At 44.4% G+C, this 21831-nt stretch overlaps 2 protein-coding genes and 1 long non-coding RNA gene across 12 annotated transcripts in view; 2 read left to right on the top strand and 1 right to left on the bottom strand.

Moving 5' to 3' along the window:
- The first annotated feature begins 2884 nt into the window (after nt 1–2884).
- On the top strand, nt 2885–12508 carry DBR1 (debranching RNA lariats 1). 2 transcript variants are annotated; one of them, XM_075157935.1, is made up of 8 exons: nt 2885–3123; nt 3205–3329; nt 3426–3506; nt 5101–5186; nt 6449–6673; nt 7538–7618; nt 9243–9388; nt 9918–12508. In XM_075157935.1, the coding sequence occupies exons 1-8, from the start codon at nt 2927–2929 to the stop codon at nt 10594–10596; spliced, it is 1620 nt and encodes a 539-aa protein (XP_075014036.1). In that variant the 5' UTR covers nt 2885–2926; the 3' UTR covers nt 10597–12508. The 2 variants fall into 2 exon arrangements, with proteins under 2 accessions (XP_075014036.1, XP_075014037.1); XM_075157936.1 differs by having other exon boundaries at nt 2916–2973.
- LOC142085726 (uncharacterized) lies at nt 12205–14556 on the bottom strand. The gene is made up of 2 exons (XR_012674797.1): nt 14296–14556; nt 12205–14098 (listed from the first exon to the last, which is right to left on the bottom strand). It is a non-coding gene; the product is annotated as an uncharacterized LOC142085726 (long non-coding RNA).
- Nucleotides 14557–14708: 152 nt separating this feature from the next.
- The window catches only part of ARMC8 (armadillo repeat containing 8), a 79938-nt gene continuing 72815 nt past the window's right edge, over nt 14709–21831 (top strand). For 4 of the 9 annotated variants that reach the window (XM_075157929.1, XM_075157932.1, XM_075157924.1 and 1 more), the window contains exons 1-2: nt 14723–14985; nt 17262–17338. In XM_075157929.1, the coding sequence (XP_075014030.1) occupies nt 14941–14985; nt 17262–17338 (122 nt within the window). In that variant the 5' untranslated portion in view covers nt 14723–14940. Of the gene's footprint in view, nt 14986–15339; nt 15451–15636; nt 15838–17261; nt 17339–21831 lie in introns of those variants that run through there. The other 5 variants (XM_075157926.1, XM_075157928.1, XM_075157923.1 and 2 more) reach the window with 5 other exon arrangements.

The following is a 21831-nucleotide window of genomic DNA, read 5'->3' as shown; positions in this document are numbered from 1 at the left end:
TGCAATTATCAGCCAGGGTACTGGGGGAGGAGGTGCCCAAAGACACCAAAACATTGTTGCAGGCCAGCCTCATGGGGTCTTTTTGTAAGGTGGTTGCAGGAGTGTGTTCCTTCTGTCAGACACATGCACACCAACCTGCAGCCCCATGCTCGCTCATGGCTTACAGGGACATCTCAAAATCTCAGCTGGAACACATCCAATTTGTCTCTCGCACCTCCAGTTTATCTCCTTCTCCTTCACAAACACATACACTGTCTCCCACCACTTCTCCCTTGTACCTCCCTTCTCAGCCATGGTATCCCGCCCCAAAAGTCAGCTGCAGATGCCTTGCTTTTGCTGTTCCTCTTCATTTTAGTATCTTCTAAATGTGCTAGAAATCTTTTAGTATCTTTTAAAAGCGCTAGAATATGCTTGACAGGAAAATCTCCCTTTCATTCCATTCTCAGAGATGAGGGAAGCAACCCTGTCATCCGCAGCCCCTTAGGATGCCTTTCATTCTTCCTCATTTCTCTGGAGAGGAAAACTGAACTACTTCCATGGCTCTAAAATACCATAGTTAGCTCAGGAAAAAACAACGTCACTGGTCAGTGCAGGCAGGCAACAGCCAAAAGCGCAAATACCTCCCACCCAAACAATCCACTGACCTGAGCCTGTTTCTCGGGACTCTCCTTCCTTGGCCTCACAGTTCCTGCGCCTGTTGCGCAGGGCAGAATGTCCATTTGGTCACTTCAGAGAAGTGCAGGTCCCCTCTTGTAGGACTGGACATCTAGACGCGAGAGACATCCATGAGCACAGCGGGGCAAGGGACTGTGACCGCAAAGCCCAATCCATAGCCAAACATGCGTTAGTCATGTGGTGGAAGAGAGCTGCACTTCAGTCACATGTTTTTTCAAACAGTCTTGAAGGATTGAACAAAATCACAATAACATAGTTAAGCATTAACTTGCTCCTACTTACCCTGTAAATAGTAGCATGGCTACCTGCACAGCAGGTCTGACTGCTGTGGAAAGTTCAGAGCAGTTTTGCTCAGTGAACACCCAGAGTTAAATTAGGGATGCTGAGATGCATAATGAATAGTCTACAAATACTAAAATGCTACAACATAAAAAAAACGTATTGACTTTACTGTGCACCAGTTCACTTGGGATCAGAGGCACACAGAGTATGAGAAATGAGCCTGAGCTAATAAACCCAGGAATTACAGTTACAGTATCAGCTTACCTTGACTAACTGGGGATGAATTTGGGTAGATAGGAGAAGCATCTACTGGCAGTCTCAGGATGCATCTGCTGGCAGTCTGAGGAAGCCCCCCAAGATGGTGCATCTTGGGTAAGGTGGTATCTTCCAGAGACTCATGGACCTTTTCTGTCTTTCACCCGCTTCCTTTCAGGAAGTCTGAGACGTGGCAAATGCGAGGGGCTGCTGTTCTTTCCCGGAGAAGCTGGAGAGCCTTCCCAGGAGATGGGTTGGACTGACTGAGTTCTCACACTACGCCCAGGTAAGTCTCAGCAAAGTTAGTGAAAGAGCTAAGTACACCTAGGAACGCTTCTGCGTGTGCTTTTACTCTGAAGACCTGTGGGGACTGAAAGCCAGAGGAACTTTTCCCTTCTCTTCAGCTGGGCTTGGACGAGAGCCCCAAAGAACACACAGTAACCCAACATTGTGAAATTATGAAATGTATTAGAGAACGCTCATGTTTTCTTAGTATCAAAAGAGAGGCCATTATGTAATAGTTGCTACCGTAGGGGAACAGGAATGTCTGCTCGGTTCCATGATTACAGGGTAAGTAGTAGCAAGTTAATGCTTAACTATGTTGTTGTAATTTTGTTCAATCCCTCAAGACTGTTAAAAAAAAAACAAACAGTGGAAAAAGTCTGGAGCGCTTTTATTACGTGACACACAAATACCACCCTATGATCCAATTCACTGCCCTTCAAAACGAGGAAATTGGTGCTCTCCAAAAGAGGGAGCCTGGCAGTCTGTAAGGAAAGGGAGAGATGCCCCATTTCTCACCCTGCCTCGTACGCCATTGCCCCGGTAAAGTCAGTCTGTTCCTGTCTTTGCGTGTTAGGAAGTTACAAGAAGCCAGTGCTTGACTATGCTGAAAATATGCTTGCCTGATGCTGAACTGGCAGGACAAAAGCACTGCGGGGATGATACGTCCTTTGCAAACCCAAACTCGGTCTTTTATTGGCACAAATGTCAGGCAGAAGCGTGCACAGCTACTGCTCGCTCTGCTCCGCCGCCACTGCTCCACCACCACCTTGCTTGTGGTCTTTGTGCCATGCAATGAAGAAAAAGTAAAGCTTTTGCTGCTTCCCTGCAAGGCTGGCAGAAGAGATGCAGGCTGTACCCCACTGGCTCTGGCTGTGGAGAGAAGTGCCTGCTGGTTTCTGCAGGGCAGGGGCAGTTGGGCAGCGCCTCCTCCAGCAGCCTACGTACCCTCTGCAGGGCCTCCTGTCCCACGGCAAAGGGCATCGAAAGTCTCTAAAACTCTGCTGTGCGTGTGAGACGGGCCTTTTTAGTTTATTACGAACCGTTGTGCTAACTGCCGTGACAGTTTTCCTCCCCAGAGCGAAGCGGGGCCGTCGCGCAGGTCCCACCTGCCAGTGGCGTGACTCATCCCCACGGGTGTTGGGGAGAGAGATGGGGAGCGCAGCAGCACCCCCTGGGCCAATCTGACAGCAGGTGACCTTGGAGCGTCCTCAGCTGGCGCAAGCACGCGTGGCCGTGACCGCCCCGGTGCGTGAGGTGCGCCCCGAGTCGCTGTCTGCCGGCGAGACGGCCTGGGCCGTACCGGTCCCCCGGAGGCGGTGGCTGCCCACCCGCCGGGCCCCAGCCGGGCTCCGCAGCGCGCAGGCGCCGGGGGAGCGGGCGGTGACGCGGAAGGCGGGCGCGGCGCCTGCGCGGTGGAGGAGCGGCGGCGATGAAGGTGGCGGTGGCGGGGTGCTGCCATGGCGCCCTGGACAAGATGTACGAGACGCTGGAGCTGCTGCAGCGGCGGCACAACGTGCGGCCCGACCTGCTGCTCTGCTGCGGCGACTTCCAGGCCGTGCGCAACGAGGCGGACCTGCGCTGTATGGCCGTGCCCGCCAAGTACCGCCACATGCAGACCTTCTACCGGTGAGCGTCGCCCGGCCCGGCCTTGTCCCAGCTGGCCCCGGCCCGGCCCGCTCCGCTACAGCAGCTGTCGTGTCTCCGCAGGTACTACTCCGGCGAGAAGAAGGCCCCGGTCCTCACGGTGTTCATCGGCGGGAACCACGAGGCGTCCAACCACCTGCAGGAGCTGCCCTACGGCGGGTGGGTGGCGCCCAACATCTACTACCTCGGTAGGGTCCTCCGCCGGCTCCCGGAGGCGTTTTCCCCTCCAGCCCCTTGCCCTGTCCCGGCCCCGCCGTGACCAGCCGCGCTCCCGTCTCCCCTAGGTTACGCGGGCGTGGTGCGGTTCCGCGGCGTGAGGATCGGCGGCATCTCGGGCATCTTCAAGTCTCACGACTACCGGAAAGGTATGGCGGGACAGAGCGGGCCCAGCAGCGGGGAGGGGAGCACTGGGCCCGAGCAGTCGCGGGAGGATCTGGCTGTTCCTCCTCTTTTCTGAACCGACTCTTATGCTGGACACCTCTCTTGGCTCAACACGTGGATGTTTCTGGAGGTGGTAGATGAGTCGGTAGCTGCCTGGCAACCACAGCAGGAAACAGCGCGCCTTTTGAATGTTGTTGTTGGAACAGTCTTGATTTTTCCGTGGCAGTGTCCTTTTAGTGTGCAATGCATGACTGTTTCGTCTTCCTTGTGTGAAACGGTCAATTTATAAGTGTGATACTGTACAAATGTACTGTCCTGAGGTGAGGCCAGTGTGTCAGTACATCTCGAGATAGGTTCCTCCTGGTTATATGTATGTGTATTCAAGAGTTCTTCCTTGGAAGGGTCTCCGTCAGCGGACAGAAATCTTGTCACAGATGGTACCTGGTATCAGCAAATAGAAGATAGTTTAGTCTTTCTGATCTCCTCAACACATGAAATAGTGGTCTTTTAGTTGCGATTACTGTACAGTAATATTATCTTTAGTAACATACTGCTTCAGAGAAGCTTTGCAGATGGCTTTCAAGCTGCAAAGTACTGAACGAGTTTTCTGGAACACCTGATTCTAATACCTGTCAATGCTAAATGAATTTGTTGTTATCAAGCATACGGTTTGTATGCGTGAATATTGCATGTGGGAGATGAGACTTTTTTGACAATAATGCTAACTACTAAAAAAGTATTCTTTCTGTTCTTTCTTAAGAGTATGTAGGAGCTCTGCTACGCATTCAGGTTTCTTGTCCCAAGACAAAGCTGGAGTTTATGTCCCTTTTGACAGGGTACCTGTTCGCAGTTCCAGAGTCTGTGGTGCCTGTGGGCAGTTAGAGGCATATTTAAGCTGCTGCTGAATCTGTTAAGCTGCAGTTTCACGGTTGGTGGCAGCACTCTTGAAGAAACACAAAAAATCACAGCCTCAGTGGCCTGAGTTAGGAGTCTGCTCTCCTTATGTTCTTTGGCTGTGCCAGCATGTTTCCATGTGTAGCCGTGATATTAGTAGATACATATGTTTCATGGCTGTGCAGCACACAGCTCTCTCAATATGTGACTGCACATGGCTATGCAGTGTACCTGTGGAGGTAAGGGATGTGGGGAAGTAATGAGAGGTGGTGTCTCACCAGAGAGGTACAAAACCTCATTCAGGAATTAAGCACGTAAATATTTCTGCCAAAAGTTACTTGTTTCAGACAGATCCTGGGTTTTAAGTATTGGAGTCAAACTCCTGTTTTTTGTTTCCACAACTGAATTACTGTATTCTCTATATTTATGAAAACAAGACAAAGAATGGAAGAAGTGCTCATTGTTGTAGACACATCTTTACAACATATTTGCCTCACACTTAAAAAGTTAGCAGCCTGTTGGTGTAAGCCTCGTGTAAAGGAAATACAGTCTCTCCTTTGATTATTGGCAGCCTTGTATTTGGGATTGCTCTAGGAGTCTATATGACCCCAAGAAGCTAGCTGGCAAACAGTGTTAGGAGGGAACTATTGATTCAGGCAACTACTCTTTTTTTCAATGTTTCAGGCCACTTTGAGTGTCCACCATACAACCAGCAAACAATTAGAAGCGCTTACCATGTGAGGAATATCGAAGTCTTCAAACTCAAGCAGGTTAGTGAAAAATCTATTTTTTTAAACAGTGGTAAATAGTTTTCATTAATTTAGAAGTAAGATGTTAAAGCTACTCTGAACAAGTACTCTGGACAGCAAATCTTACTAACAACTCCCAGCTAATCTGGACAGGCCATTTTATGCTGGGTGTTATTCCACTGTTGTTCCTGCTGAATATCTCCTCCAATGCTTTGTGTAGCAGTGCAAATTTGATCTGAATCAGGCACAGGCAGGAGTGGTGGGTTTTTTGGGTTTTTTTTTTGTTTGTTTGTTTTTTTTAGTTTGATAAAATTCACAATATGGAAGGTACTCCAGCTATACACTTCTGTTCCAGCTTTCTTAGTTTTAGAAAGATGGATGCTACCTTGTCTAACATGCAAGCTGGTTGGTACAAAGTTAACTAATCAAAATTGAACCAGCTGAATAAGCTGATCCCAAATTTCTGTGGTTGAAGTATCTTTGACTCCAGGATGAGAAATTCAAAGGACAGATTAGCTTTATTTTTGAGCTATTGCCTACTCCCTGCTTTGTCACAAGGGCTACTTCGTTTGGCTGAGGTTGTGATGTGAATATATGTATTTATAATGAATGATTATTCAGGTTGCAGTTGCACACTTGAGCGTTCAGTAGAAATAGGGATGCTGAATATAGGACAAGGTTTGCTGTCATTGCAAAAAGTCTGATGCATTTCACTGTAAGCTTCTTATTAGTTGGACTTCAGTTTCACTAGAAGTGTGTTCGGATACAGCTGATGGATATATGCTGAATATTGAACCAAGACATGCTTAAGACATTGATTAGACTTCTGAGGGGTGCTTCCTTTGAGGAGGAATATCACGCTTAGCCAGTATCCCCTTTAAACAAAGCTCTTAAAAATTTCATGAGGAAGAAGATGCCTTTGACTGTGGGTAGAGAACTTGCTCTATAGCTGTAATTTTTAAAAGTCATCTTCTGAGTGCCTGACACTTACTGTGATGATACGATCTCTTTTATAAGGCAGTATATATAAAACACAGCTGACTGTCCCAAGAAGGTGTAGTACAAACCATGGAGACTAGAGCCCCTTGACAACTTCAAAGGCCACCTGAAAGATGGGCTCAGTGGTGTACTTACTTGCTTTGAGAGTGAGGCCGTTCGTCACAGCTAACTCTGTACTGATCTGAGGTAGAACATGTTACACATGTTCCATCTTGTGCTGTGTAATTTCGAAACTTCTTTATCCTCTGTGTTTTATTTATACCATATGCATTTTGGCTTGACAGTTAAAGCGTCCAATTGATATATTTATGTCACATGACTGGCCAAGGAGCATATATCACTATGGAAACAAGAAACAGCTGCTTAAAATGAAATCATTCTTCCGTCAAGAAGTGGAGAGCAACACATTAGGAAGCCCTGCTGCTTCAGAGCTTCTGCAGCATCTGAAACCCACCTACTGGTTCTCGGCACATCTTCATGTTAAATTTGCAGCTTTCATGCAACACCAGGTAAAGGGGAAAAAAAAATCAAGTATGTACGTGTTCCCAGCACGTTTTAGAATTCCAGTGCAAGTAATCATGTCCAGAAAAGCAACTTCTGAACGTTTTTGCTCAGTTATTAAAACTCAGCTTAAGCCGCAAAGCATTAAGTGGTGTTAAGACTACTAGCTTGTGTTAAGTTAAGAGAGATGTTATAAATCAATGGTGTAACTACCTAATCTTGTTCAGGGACAGAGTGAAATAGCTAACATTACTGCACTTGAAACTTCTTAATTTAAGTTTACAAAAAAGCACTCTCTTTCCCACTTTATTGGGGAAGGAGACAACTTCAGAACAAGGTGATAGAGAAGCGAAGATAGTGGTTAACTGGGGAAGGGAGGATGCCTGTAGTAAGGCTTGGCAGATGAAGTTGTCATGTGGCCTGAGTAAAGCCAAAAACCAGCTCCTGTAGGTTGAAACTTCGCTTGGTTTGAGTTATTCCTGAAAGAGGTGTGACGTGCTATTCCTATTTGCAAGTTATTTAGCTGTAAAAATGTAACTCTAGACCTTATAGACTCAATAAGTCTGTTTCCAATTATGTTAAAGTTTTTCTTTTTGCTTCGAGGCTAGGTGTGCTCAGCTGCCTTGGTTAAGGATGAAGGGTGGCTCTTGCTTTATCTTGCTGTCATCTGCATCCAGCTTCCTGTTAGACTTCAGTGAAGTCTGTCTTTCTCTTTGTTCCTCCATCTCTTTCTTATAGTCCCATGCTGATTTTCTATTTCGGAAAGTCTTTTTTGTATAAATTACGCCTTTAAATCTCTCTATATAACTTGTTTAGAATGGTCAGATTTCATAGACATGCTCATGACTGTGTTAACACCTTTTGTTTCCTAGACAAACTCCAAAGAAGAGCTACCAAAAGCAACAAAGTTTTTGGCTCTGGATAAATGTCTGCCGCACAGAGACTTTCTGCAGGTGATGACCACGTGCAGTGGGTTTTCACTTTTTAAGTATTTCACTTGTCTGGACTGCTAGGAGCTGTGCTTAGATATAAGCTGAAGAATAGTTCTGATAAGTGGAGGAATTGGAAAGAACCTAGAAATGGTGCATGTGTGGAATGGTCTTTGTATAATATTGTCTTGAACTAAGCAGACCTGTGTCCTGTCATGCAGGCATAGTGTTTGCTTATTCCTACCATTTCTTTCCACCTTAGAGCAAGTACTTGACTTAATTGCAGAAGTAGCTCTACCTTAACCTGAACGGAATCTCCTCTTGTGCTTTTTTGACAAATGTCAAACCTAAGAAGAAAGCCCATCTTGAGGCTTTTCTTTCCTTCCCAGACCGGTTTGGGTCCGACAGTGACTCTTTCTTCAGATCTGTATTCATTAATTCAGACAGGATTGAGTCCTAAGTGAGTACTGCAATTTCCTTTCAGTATTGTGAATTCCAGCAGGAATTGGTGCGACTTCCTAAGAGAATGGCTCTGCTTCTTTTTATTTGGTGCATATCTTGGCTAGGAAGGGCAGTGGCCAAGTAGGAGGTCTAGGTTGTGGGAATTTTCAACATGAGTGCCAAAGTGATTTGCCAAGAGTGAAACAATGTACGTGTCTGTGGCCTGTGTGCTGCCTGCAGTGCCATCTGTAAAATCTCAAATGGATGAATCTAAAATCCTTTGCTATGAGAGGGAGCTGCTGACAGCATGTTCTTCAAATGCAGCCAAGTATTTTAGTAGTGTTACTTTAAAGTAGCTTTTATTTGTCAACTTAAAGGGAAGATGGTTCATTATCTGTCCTTTGGGTGTGTGTGGTGGGATCCATTTGCCCTAGTAGCTACCTCTGAAGATGGGAGAGAGTATGAGGATGGGCTTCTGCTATGCAAAGGTACACTGGAGTGCTAGTCCACACTTAGAATTCTGTAGCAAAACTGATCTGGAGTAGTACTACCTCCAGCAGCATGGTGATCCACCTGTGTGTAGCTCTGGTTTAAAGTATATCCTTCCCCTCCCCCCCCCCAAACTATCTTATAAGGTTGAATTACTTTATGGATTATTTAAAATCAGAGCCTGACTAGTGCAGTTTGGCTAAACTGAATGGTTTGATTTGGCTTAATGTCACTGAAGACAAAATGATTTGGATTTCAACTCATCGGCTGTTGAAAGAATTTAAAAACACTTTATGTTAATTTCATTGCTGTGCTTAGAATGTGTGTTTGTACAGCAGAATAACTGTTGCTGTCAACTCTTGATGTATATCCGCTTAGAAGGCGGCATGAACTTAATACTAGGGAAATTCTGCTTTCTAAGTTGCATAACTGTCCAGTAGCTGGCAGTAGGGAGAAGGGTGTTCTTAATTGCCGTAAGTTAAAATACGGAAATGCCTTTTTTACTGTTGTTGATTGTCCTTTCTTAGCCCCTTATTGCTATAAAATTCTATGTAGGGCTAACTTGAGAGGACTTGTTTGATTGAGACCACTAGCTCAGTGTACTTGAAACTTAATTAAAACTCTATACCATGAAAGTAACAGTTGAAATTTTAATCAGTTTCTGGTGTCAAGAGAAAACTCACCTAATCTGTTTTCTGTGTTTTTTTTTTTAAAACAGATAATAGACATAGAACATGATCCTAATGCAGGTGACTCGCTGGAGTATGATGCTGAGTGGATTGCAGTCCTCAAGGCCACCAACAGTCTTGTTAATGTGACTCAGAGCTTGTGGAATGTGCCTGAAAATAATGGCCTCCATGCAAAGTAAGCTGCATGCAAAGTAGAGAGGAAAGTGGGATATTGCTGGACTGGAAGTAAACTTATTGTTGCGTTTCTCTGTTCTGCAGCCTGTAATGTCTGTAGGACTTGCTAAAGGCCTTGGAAACAAAGGGGATGGTGACAAAACCTGCGCTGTAGAGCAGACAACTTCATTACTGCTCTACATGAGCAGTTAGTTTTGTTTTGCAAACTTAGATACCACCATTTGAGAGGCAAAAAATAGATGGTGGCTGATCATCTGGCCAATTACATTGTAAGACTGAAAATCAGGCGGGATTATGGGGGTGGGTGGGTGAATGCTTATTGAGTGGGTTGACATAATACACAAATCCTTGGTGGGGAGCGGGGAATCTCAGTATTGACCAAAGGCAATATACTTTCCTGAAAAATCATTTGAGGATTTAGATGTTTGTTGTAAGATTAGTTTATTATCCATCTTTAAAAGTTTCTATTTGCAGTGGGAATAGGAAGTACCTTTTGACTAGCTGCACTTGTTTAAACTTCACTTATTTAGGTGGGATTACAGTGTGACAGAAGAAGCCATCAAAGAGGTGTTAGAAGAGCTGAATCATAACCTCAAAATTCCTTGTAACTTCACATTGACAGCTGCTTGTTATGATCCCAGCAAGCCCCAAAAACACGTGGAACCAGTTCATACCATCAATCCACAGACCACCGAGTTTTGTGCCCAGTTTGGCCTCACTGACATCAATGACAGGATCCAGCAAGCTAAAGAAGAAGGCTCAGTACGAGGCGAATATGAAGAGGAGGAGGAGGAAGAGGAGATGGACAGCACCGGGTCAGCAGAGGAACCCAGTGAATATAATACAGATAATTCTGGGCTTTCATCCATTAATCCAGATGAAATAATGCTGGATGAAGAAGGTGGCGATGAAGACTTGAGTACATGTTCTGTAGATCCTTCCCCTGATCATCCTCCTGACTTTTCTGCAAGTTTTTCTGACATCCGGATCATGCCAGATTCCATGGCGGTATCGTCTGATGATGCTATGGACTCCACTAACGAGGAACTGGAGAAATCTGGTGTGAGTAAGCAGGTGGAAGAGAAGAGCTTAAGTGAGAGACCATTAAAGCGCATTGGTGGTAATGAAAATGGAAACAGTGGCATTAAAAAAATTAAGAGAAGGAATCAAGCTATCTATGCTGCAGAGGATGAAGATAAAACAGAATAATACTTCATATGATGTATAAATAAGTTCTCTCTGTACCTTTTTATGGGAAGGTGGTAAGAACTGTGGTGGACTACTCGTGCTTTTAATGTTACTTGATCTTATTCATGTTACTTTCTTAAGCTGAAGAGGCTGTATGTATCTCTCGCAGGGAAGAAGATTTATCCAGATTAAACATCTAAGCCAGAAGCAGACTTTTCCAACAGAGTACTTTGTCAAAGGATTTAAAGCTCATGTATAATCAGCTGATTTTGTTTCAGTTCTTGGTTATTAGTGTATACTACGTGTCTTCAGCTGTAGTGCTATACAAGAATCATCATGCTCGTTTAACAAGAAAAGAACTCTTAAACTATAACTCAAGTCCAAGCGAGAGGATGTCTGACTTACAAGACTGAATGATTTGATTTTATTGCTTTTGTCTTGTTTTATACCGAACTTTTAATACAAAATAGCATATGCAATAACTCTGTGAACTAAATTTGAAAATAGAATTCCCGTGATAACAAAACAGCAATAGAAGAGTGAAGATTTTTGTTTCTGATGATATTCATGCCATAGAAAAACTTCATGGGCATAAACAAAACAATGTCTATTGTCCAGTATTGGCTTTTAGTTACAGTTTTGATAGGGGGCCAAGTCTCTTAATTTCAAGCATGACAGTTTTATGGGGACCATGGAAGAGTGCATCTCTGTTCTTAAAGAGTCCCTTGTGTGCTGTTTCTCAAAACTTGGGAACCCTGTCTTAAAATGCAAGTAGTTAGGAAGAACAGCTTCCTAATTGTGGACATCATCACTGTCTCAATTCTTGCTAATTAAGGCTGTGTTGTATTTTCATATAAGGTGGTTGATGTTTATAAGTTGCTTGAGACAATAATGCCTACCATTATCATTAGCCTAAGTTTTCACCTGTCACTTCTTTTCGGTAGTATGTAACTTGCCAAATTCTTTCAACTGGATTTGGAATCTTCCAAAGTACCTTCATAAACTTCAGCTGAGGGAGAACAGGAGCTGCCAGAATATAGATCTTCTTGGAAGTTTTCTTTTTACTATTCTAGTTTGCCCTGAATTAGTAGCAAGCAAATTACATTCCTTTGGCCTAAAAGGCTGTGAGGATAACAAAACTTCCTGCAGTAATGAAAATGATGGTGTTTTGAAGAACTACAGCGTATGTCATTAGACTCGTTAGTTTTACAGTCAAGTTCTGCTGGCGTTCTGTGCTGAGCTTTCAGAGCCCAGATGGAGCGGGACTTCCTCATGACTGTGCTGCCCTTGAGAGCAGAGGTAGCTCCTGTGTGCTTTTACTCCTCCAAGGCACAGGCACTGTGGAGAAAGAAGCACCCTGACAGGCAGAGGGAACTGGACAGGGAGCTGTGAGTGAAATGGATTGGTGAATGTGAGTTGTGTAGCAGGGAAACACTGTAAGGTCAAGACTTCCAACTTGAAAATTACTTCCACGTTCTGGGATTCATCTTAGTTCCTCTCCTGTCAGCAGTTCACTATGAAAACTAAATGCCTGTAAGTATTCAAGAGCTAGAAAATGGCAAATTTAGTGCTCTCCATAGTTCTGATTAATGACTTTATACTGGTAGGTTGATGCCATTAACATCCTGGTTTTTTTCCAGAGGATGCTATCTTGTTTACTAAATTATTAGTTGGGCCCTCTTAATACTGCTTCTGTATCTCTCTATGCCTGCTCATCTGTCAGAACACCCACCAAAGAGAACTGTGATACGATGTAATGAAAAATGGGAAGCGTTTGGTGTAACCCTCAGGTTATCTAAAGTAGCTGTGAATTATCAGCTAATTACTGAAGATAGTTGAGTATCTTTAAGGGTCCTGGGTCTGCAATGCTAAAATCTTAAGCGTGGCTCATGATCTGAAGACTATAATGGAAATAAAGTATTTTAAGTATAAATTGTGTTATGAACTTGAAAAGTCTCCTAAGAAATCTGAGCATGGTACTCAGCTGTCGAATTCTACATGAACTGGAGTGGAAGATGTACGTTACATGTAATAGACTTTTTAGTCTGATTTCACATGTTTTTAAAGCAAATTATTCAGTTGTATGTTTTCCCCGGTCCTCCCCTTTCTGCTGAATGTGTCTTGGCTTTCTAGAAAGCAGAAGACTTTGACAAGATAGAATACTGATTTTTTTAATCTTTACAGGTTTTTTTTTTAATAAAGTATTTCAGCATTCGTTGAGCAGAGTGCAGCTGGTAAATAGAGTTAACACAAAATTTCTTAAGTACTCATCATGTCTGATCTATATAGAGTTACTGTGCCTTTTCTTGCAGTTGTTCGCACCCTCTTTGCAGTTTGAAGTGTCCAGCTCTACTGTGCTCTCATCCATTATGGATCTTCCCTGACAGCAAGATCCTCTGCTGCACGTAGAATTCAGTTGAAGCTCTCAACTTGAAGCTTCCCCAGTAAAGGTGACCAAGAACTCCAAAAAGTATGTAGAACACTAGGGAAGGCTGACAAAGTTTAATTGGTTCTTAGGACCCAGAGTCTTCAGTCCTCTTTAAAAATAAGCTTTAAAGTCTTTCTGAAAACTTTTGACTTCTTAAATTTTGGTGAGAAACATCTGTCAGACCCTCGTACAAGTTATAATCACAGATTTTTCAGTATATGAGACTTCAACTTAGTCTAAAAATGTTTTTGCTGTTCCCTATAAAGTGCTTGAGAAAAGCGTCCACCTGTTTCATTCCAGGCCAGCACACAGGTATTTTGTTCAAAGCATGTTATTAATCTACTCAGAGGAAAACAAACTAAGAAAAGGGGGATAGCTTTTTTTTCCATGAGAAGTGGAGTATTTTTTTTAAATTAAAGCTATTAAAGTCAACTTGTGGCAGCATCCCAAAGTATGTTTACTGTGCTCCCATTATCCTCTGCAATCTCTAACAGCTGGTAAACCTGCATTTACCTCACAGTAGCAAAAGTTGACAGTGTGAACCCTGACGTGATGTTTTTACTATCCTCGCCGCCGTTAATTCTCTCTTCAGGAGCAATGAATTCATAGAACTAGTATTCCCCTTGAGAACTGTGCCTCAAGATATGAAATACCGGGGGGCTAACACCAAAATACCAGCTCTTATAGAAGGCTATAGCAAAACTGAGTGAAGTCCTGAGTTTTTTGGGGTGTTTTCTGCAAAAACCAAACCCAAACAAATTCATGAAAGCAACAAAAACAATGACAAAAAAAGGAACCCAAACCATCTATTTTATGTGCAGCAAGGCTGAGGATGGGAAACGGCAGGCCATGCCTGTGTCCCAGATGAAGATTGTGCTCGAGTGGGTGGTTCTCAATGACTCTTTAGCTCTCCATATACCTGGTGTGAATTAATTGCCAACCCACGCCCTGCTCACACCGACTTCATTATGTTCCAGGAACTCCATGCAGACAAGGGCAAAAGCCAGGATGAAGATGTGTCAGAAGGACCCGCAAAACTCCATCATTTCCACTGGTGCAGTCAGAACATAAGGTAGCTGAAGCTAAACCTGGTTGCTTGTAACAAAAAAAGGTCAGGCTGTTGTTGGACAGCTGAGGGGCTGTCCTGAAAGCTGCGCTAGTGTCCCTGTCCCACAGGGTAGGGAATGGGGACTGGGAAAAGAGCGGTGGGGGTGCCTGTTATGGTGCTGTGTGAGAAGCCTGTGGTAAGGTCAGCCTCCCCCTGCCTCACTGTCAGGACTTCAGTCACTCACCCAGCCCCAGGTTCGCTGTCTTCCTGCAGGGCTGCTGAGGTAAGCTCTGCGGCGGGGCTGGGAGAACTGAGGTGGGACAGCTGAGGAAAGTAACAAGGGCTGAGTCAGTCCCCTGAGCTCTCTGCGCCCCCGCGGACAGCTTCATCCGCCCCAGCTCCCCGAGGCCCGCGGGCATGGCGGAGGCAGCGTCTCCCGCCGCGAAGGGGAGCGCCCGGGACAGGTTCGCACCTGTCGGGGCCGCCCGCAGGCCCTCGCCGGCGGCCGCGCCCTGCTCCGCGCGTGCGCACAGCGCCCGCCTCGCTGCACGCCGCTGGCGGCCGGGGTGGGCGGTGGCGAGAGGCGCATGCGCACGGTGGCCAGGGCGGGAGGCGGGGCCGCCCCGCGGATCGCTTGTGGCGAGGAGGGAGGGGCGCATGCGCCTTGGCGGCGGGCTGGCGGAAGGTAGCGGCGTTTCGGCGTCGGCCGATTCGCTAGGCGCCAGGCAGCGGCGCCCCGCCCCCGCCGGCCCCCTCTCCCCCCCGCCCCTCCCGCCCGGCGGCGCTGCGCTGCGCTCCGCGATGAGGCCGTTCCCGCCGGTGGCGGCAGCGGCGCGCGCGCGAGCGTGAGGGCGCCGCCGCCGCCGGAGCTGTTGCTGCGTCCGCCAAGATGGCGTGCGTGCTGGAGGCGCCGCTCCGCATGAGCGTCCTCTCGGTGAGTGCCGCGGCCCCTGCGCCGCCGCCCGTTAGCGCGGTCGCCGGGGGGGGCGCCCGCCTGCCGCTGGGCTCGGCCTGACCTTGGCCTTCGCGGGGGCCGGGCCGCGGGGTGTGCGGGGGCCCCCGGCACCTGCCGGGCCCCTTTGTGTGGTGGCGGGGGGCCCGGCGGGCCGGCCCCGGGGCCGGGAGTGGGCCTGGCGGGCTGTGGAGGGCCGCAGGGGTGACACGGGCGTCGGTAGGGCGCTCGTTCCCTTGTGCCTCCCCGGTCACAACAACTTCTTCCCAGAGGGGTTTTTCTTTTGCAAAACGGCATTCCCCCCTTTTCTGAGGAGTCTGTTCCCATTTTTGTTAGAAGTGCTGGCTCTTCTGAATGTATTTTCACCTGATGACACGACTTACACTCTTCAGCTGCCCTCCTGTAAATGTTTTTGGTCCCTCGAAACTCCTGGTTGGCAAAAAGAGGGTTCGTTGACGTTATTTTGAGCCGTAATAACCGAGCTGCTGCAGAGGAGCGTAGCGTCTCTCTCAGAAGTGTACCGCGCTGGTTGTGGCTGGCGAAGCACGCTCTCCCAGCCTTTGCTAGCAAGTGGGTGTTGTTTTGGTGGCGAAACGCTGATCTCCTCGTAATAGCTCTTCGGGATCTCATGACACGGCCTCGTTGGCTTTTGCTGCAGGGAGGAGGCTGATGCGTTGCATCTGTGGGCAGGGCGCTGGTGTTGCGGAAGGGGGTCTGACAACTACCACTAGTTTCTTTTCCTTGGGGAAAGCCGAGAGTGAGTAGAACAGCCGGTGCTGGTTGCCCAGTCCTTCTGCTCATCAGGGTCGCGCGCTGGGAGTAACGATGCAAAAGGTATAGCGTGGATACTGCTTAAGAGAGATGAGGTTTTGGGCTTTTTCTTTCTTTTTTTTTTCCTTAGAATTTTTTACTAGGTAAGAGAACTATGAAACTGATGATGTTGATAAATTCTTTATTTTTGGGGACTACCTGAAAAACTTGTTTGCCTGGATATGAATGCCCTTCTTCTGCATATTGCAAACCTAGTAGTTGATAGGGTGAAAGCCAGGATGTTTTAGAAACAGAAAGCAGTGGGACCTCTGAAGTCCCGAAGGCTTTTGCATATAAGTACATAGATCAGGTAGATGAAAGTCTACCACTGTTCTCAAAAAATATTGTCTTTCATTACGTGGGGGAAGTTTATCTGTAGAATTTACTTGGCATAATTTAATAGTATTCCTGGAGACAAAGGAGTCTTGCTGCCTCTAGATGATTCTTCTTCTCTCAGTTATGTGACACCACAGGCAAGAAGCTGCTGGTGCTTCTGACATCTGGGTGGGGAAGCAGGAGCAGATTCAGCCCAAGAGTAGATACTTGCAAAAGCAAGGAAGAGTTTTCAATTCCCTTACAGCTTCTTTCAAGGAAAACTCATAAGGAAAAAATGGGAAAAGCCTAATAAAAAGTTGAGCTGGCAAAAAGAAAAAAAAAAAAGTGAGATAATGGAAACGCACCCTGGCACGTGTTCGTGAGAACCTGGAGGGAAAATTCCCTTTTCCCACCCTTGTTTTTTGGAACGCTTTCCATCTCCAACTTTGGATCTTCTCAAAGGGAATAACAAATCATTGATGCATAAATGTTTAGCTTACAAGCATGGTCCTGTTGCTGAGAAGAGAGTTCACTTTGTTTTATAAAGTAGCTATGGGAATGTTATGCAGAATATTGTGCTGTGGTCCCTGTTGAAGTTGTGTGGGACAGTATATAGAACGACAATCTCTGAAGAGTGTAGATATGTTATGATAAAGTAAACGAAAAATGTCTTGATACGGGCTTCCTTATTTTCGAGAGCTTGTTTGTGGGTATTCTTCTTGAGCAACATTACTGCTCTTATAAACTTTTTCTTGCAGGAATTCATGTTTTTTCTATATAGTAATTAAACATAATAAAATTGGAATTTAAGGCAGTGCTGATAACTGAAGTAGACCCCTTTTGCATGCCCGGTTCATAAACAGCACTCTGTTAACTTGCTTTGACTCGTAACACGTTGTTATCTACTTTAAGTACATCGTCTTCTTTAAATCACACTTGAACACAGGGTTGATTCTTCCTGTGGATGTTGCCCAGCAGTAACATACTGCACATTTAAATATGATTCTGTGGTTTTGCTGCTATCTTGCCTGATAGATTTGGTAGACTTGCTGCTGTGTTAGTCGCTCCTGTTTGTCTGCCATTATATGAATTGATATAAACTATCATAATTTTTTTTTTTTTTTTCTCCGCAGGAGGTAACGGCTAGTAGCCGCCACTATGTTGATAGATTATTTGACCTCGATCCTCAGAAAGTCCTGCAAGGTGTCATGTAAGTCATCTGAAACACACTTGGGCTGTTGGTTGTGCATAGGCTAGGTTTACTTGAATTCCAATAGGGTTGTATGTCAAGGGCAAGAAGCTCTTCCTATCTTTTTTTGAGAAATCTTGTTGGAAAATTTTAGTGCAAACATGATAGTATTGTTTTAGCAGACTGTCACTCTGTAGTGCATATGGCTCATAACACAGCCTCCCAGTTGCCAGAAATGAGGTTAAACATCCTGTGAGCATTCAAAATCTTTTTTGATACATTTCTTCCTTTTGGCCACCTTTTGCTCCTCTTCCAGGTCTGTTGGGACTCTTTTCTCTTATTCCACTGCCAAGTCAGTCTACCTGCCTCTTACTTTTTCCCCTGCTGCCGAGCCTGAGTGTTGACTTTTTTTTTAATGCATGGCTTCTATCTCACTGATGGGAACTGCGAGCTGAAAGAAAATGCTTCCATAGAAATTAATTTGGATGCAAATTATATTTCAGTACTTCTGTTGCATGCCAGTGATAAGGGGTAATGACTGAAAGAGTGAGTAGAAGACTTGCCCTGCTGAATAGGTAGTAAAACTGGTGCAAAGATCTGGTTGTTTTCTTGCTGTCCTTGGGCTATAAGCTTTCCATTATAACCACACAGCAACGTGGCAAATAAGTCCTTGCTCAGGACTGATTTTTGATGGTGAAACCAGGCCTTTTCAGGCTTACCAGTAACTTGCTGGCTGTGGCTATCTAGCAAAACACCACAAGAACGTCGAAAAACCAAGTGGATCAAAAAGCTGAGAATGTTGGTTGTGTTGCTTAGGACAGTCTGAGGTGTTTTCCAGTAGCAGATGAAAAAAATTATTGCAGAAGGTGTCCTAGGGGCAACGTATCAGAATTAGTGTCCCTTTGAAATATATGAAAAACACAACATACATAAAACTGTCCTGGAAACCTTATTGGTTGAAATACCCCCTTACCTGTATAAAAACTTTGATACTCCACCATAACTATGTACAGGTTCTTAACTCTTCCCTGTAGGGGAGTCTGATTTTGCTTCCACCCCTTGGCCTTCTTAGTCCACTACTCATAAGGGCTGGTGTGGTGGTCCCAGGGGCAAGGACGTGTCTCATCCTATGTCCAAGTGGGTTGCCTGAGCCCCCCTTGTCTCCTTGGCAGATGCTCTGAGCCCTGGGTGGCGCTCCCTCCGTGCTCTTCTTTATTTTCAAAGGGCTGGAACCCACAACCCTTGGTAATCCCTTCCCTATCTTTTGAGGTGTTATTCATATCTTATGAAGTATAACTGATTTCCCAGAAACAAAAGGTTTAGGCAGTATCTTTCTCTCAGCTAATATCTGAAATTCTTTATCTTGTCCATGGATGTCAGTGGATTCTATGCTGAGATGCTTTTCTTGCATTTAAAGACAAGAAAATGCCGATTTATTTCACATTAGCTTTCAAAGGGCAGATTTGGATGGTAAACCATATTTGTGATGCTCTGGTTAAAATCCTCATTCTGAGAGTATCTCTTTTCTGACATTGAGCAAATCCTATGTAGTAGATTTGTTATTTTCCGAATATTGGTGGATGGGTGTGAAACAGTCCAATTTAGAAAAGTGTATATATAAAAGTAGAATGTAGAATAGTGTATATATATAGAATTTCTGTCAGTCCAAGATTCTCTTTGGGCAGAAAAATACTGCTTTGCCCTTCCTTTGACTTCAGGATATCTGAAGAGGTATTGAAGTTGGAATGAACTGATATTTGGGGTGGAGTAGAAGAGGATTAAAGTTCTACCAGAAGTGTCTGTCAGAAGCTTTACCGGATACTCTGCATACTTTGCTGAAAATCTTTGGTTCCTAAGATGTGCTTTTTTTTTTTCTTGCATCCTGGCTGAAAATACTGATGACCTAGATTTTTATTTTGATTGATGGAACTGTACGAATATCAAGGATCGGAAAATAGGCTGTCTTAAGAGGCTTTGTTTCTGCAGATTGTCTTCAGTTACTGTAGTGCTGTTCTGCATATGCTGTTAAAGACGGTTGAATGAGTAACTTGGGTTTGGGGCTTTTTTTAATTTCATCCTTGTAATTTTAATGAAAACCAACTTCTGAGTGAGGTTTGATAAAGGTAAAATATAGCTAAATGCTTCTTGAACTTGAAAATCATGCCAATCCAGTTGTCATCGTGTAACTTGAGAAAGCTTTTAATTACATATTCTGAAAGTATTTAAATGATCCAATCTCTTCTTTTCCTTTCTTTCCCATGAATTGTCAGAAAGGTTGTGTTCAGAATCTTCTTATGTCCAGACAGTGAAGTCTTACTTGGCTAGGAACTTTTTCCTTTTCCTCCTCATGGGAAAACTGAGAAACCATTTCCTTTTTGTCCGGTACTGCTGTGTGTGGTTCGATTGATCTTATTTCAAAATGTCAAGTTTCGTCCAGAACTCTTGTTCACATCATTTTTATCATGTTCATCTGGGTATTGATAGTAGGTAGGAAAGGGAGAATTGTGTGTACCTGCCAGTAAATCATGAATTTCAGTTCAGGATTTGAAACGTTGAGATTCTTACAAGAATGACTACTGCCTTTTACTGTACCCGATAGCGAACTATTTAAAGTGTGCAAGGCCCACATCTTCATACCCCCATCTGTATGGCAGTGTATGTATTTACCTTTCTATTTACTGTCTTTATAAATGAGCAAGCTTAATATAGTAGTTTCCTTCTGTAAACATAAACTCTACATTGTGGCCATTCTTATGCTTGAGAGGTCTTACAGGTTTGCTTTGTGTCTACTTAGGTGCTCTTCTAAACCTTTCATCTACATACTGTTCACAGTTCAAATTTTCTCAAATACGCTTTGACTGCATTCTGCAAGGTCAGCATTAATGTCAGGTATGCAGCTATCGAATATATTTAGTGTTGACAGTGCATAGACTACCTCAAACAGATACTGTAGAGGATTAAATACTGTGTTCTCTCGGAAGTTCTCTTTAATGTTTTGCTGTTATTGGCAGAGAAGCAGAACATAGATAGCTCTGTAAATTTCTGCGTTGTTACGAGAGCTTCATTTGTCCTAAGATGGTTGCTGCAACATCATCCTGTGCTTTGCAGTGTGGCAGTATTTTTTTTGTTTTTTTTTAAAAACAATTCTGGGTGGTGATCCTTAGACTATCATTTGCTTTTCAGCCGCTCTTAATCTCAGGACCACATTGTCCAGATGCAAGACTGATACCTATTTTTGTCTTCTAATTTATTTGCTGGTCAGGGGCTTCTTTGAGAGACATTTTGTCATGCTTACGTTTAGCCTGATGTCTTCAAAGAGGCAGTCTATCATTTTACAGAGAGCTATGTAATTCTGTCTCAAGGGCTGGTTTTGAAAGGAGCATTCTTACTGACAAATCTGGCTTACTCAAGGTCCCAACTGTTTCTCATCAGGCTGTTCCTCAGCAGTCAGAGGGTGTCATCTTTTAAGGCTTGTAAATAATCATCTTTGTGGTGCACTGAGAATTCCTATGCTACTGCTGTTTCTGTCCTTTGTGGATGTGCTTATCCAGCCAGCTGGAGTTACTAGACAAGCATTTTCAAACTTGTGTGAGCATTTTATTTCTCAGGAAGATGAAAGAAACATCCTATAGAAATGGCACTTGGTACTGAAGAACGAATTTCAAAGTGTATGTCTACAATATCTTCCTTTTTCCCAGGGAGCATGTCTCGTGCTGTGGTGGGAATACTGGTACAGATCTATGCAGTATATTTAATTTGAGTTATATATGCTTTCTACACAGTATGGTTTTGAGTGTTTGAGAATTGATGTTGTTGCTAAGGAAAGTATAATAGTTGGCATACGGGTAAGAACTTGCAGACCACTTTGAATCTGACAGTTATGTTTTTAGGGTCCCTGCAGACTTAGACTGAGTGCTGCAGTGGTTAGTGGTTATGCTCAGTGTTTTGAAGACTCTGAAACTGACATTTTAGTACAACCAAGATGTAATTGGGCTTACTTTTCGGTAGGTTCTTGGATGCAAAGTTAGATATGTGTTAAAAGCTCCTCTAAGGGACAATGGACTTGTACTTGCATTTGAGTGAAGATGTTTTGTACTGCTTGCTGGTTTCTGCCTTCTTCAAACAGAAGATACCAGAAGGTGGTCACAAACCAGGAAGAAAAAAACCTTATATTTTAAGTAGTAACACTGCTTTCATGGAACCTATCCTGTATCTCTTTTGTGGTCAGTTGCTTTGAAATTAATTGGGAACACCTCAAACAGTGTGTGTTTTTTACATTCAACTTTTTTCATTTGTGTATTCTTGGATTTGAAAAAGATGTTCCAGGCACGTGCTTAGATGACTGTATAATAGTGTCTTGTATTTCTCAGCTATGGCAATTGGAATGAGAGCATCAGTGCAGTGTTCCACACATGCCTGCAGGGAAAGCTGTGTGAAATATAAGAGGCAGCTTCACGAGTGGGAAGAGGAGAAATTCCCATCTCAGTTCTAATGGAGCAACAGGTACCCCCTTC

The sequence above is a fragment of the Calonectris borealis genome, chromosome 9, assembly GCF_964195595.1.
Source record: "Calonectris borealis chromosome 9, bCalBor7.hap1.2, whole genome shotgun sequence".
NCBI lineage: Eukaryota > Metazoa > Chordata > Aves > Procellariiformes > Procellariidae > Calonectris > Calonectris borealis.
The sequence above is the reverse complement of the archived record's forward strand: the minus strand, read 5'-3'. Positions and strand labels throughout refer to the sequence as shown.

Bases quoted from the DNA above. Each gene is read 5' to 3' on its own strand.
- DBR1 (XM_075157935.1), top strand. From the start codon at position 2,927: ATGAAGGTGGCGGTGGCGGGGTGCTGCCATGGCGCCCTGGACAAGATG. The intron at 3,124-3,204 runs GTGAGCGTCGCC...GTGTCTCCGCAG, and splicing joins CACATGCAGACCTTCTACCG to GTACTACTCCGGCGAGAAGA. The intron at 6,674-7,537 runs GTAAAGGGGAAA...TTTGTTTCCTAG, and splicing joins CAGCTTTCATGCAACACCAG to ACAAACTCCAAAGAAGAGCT.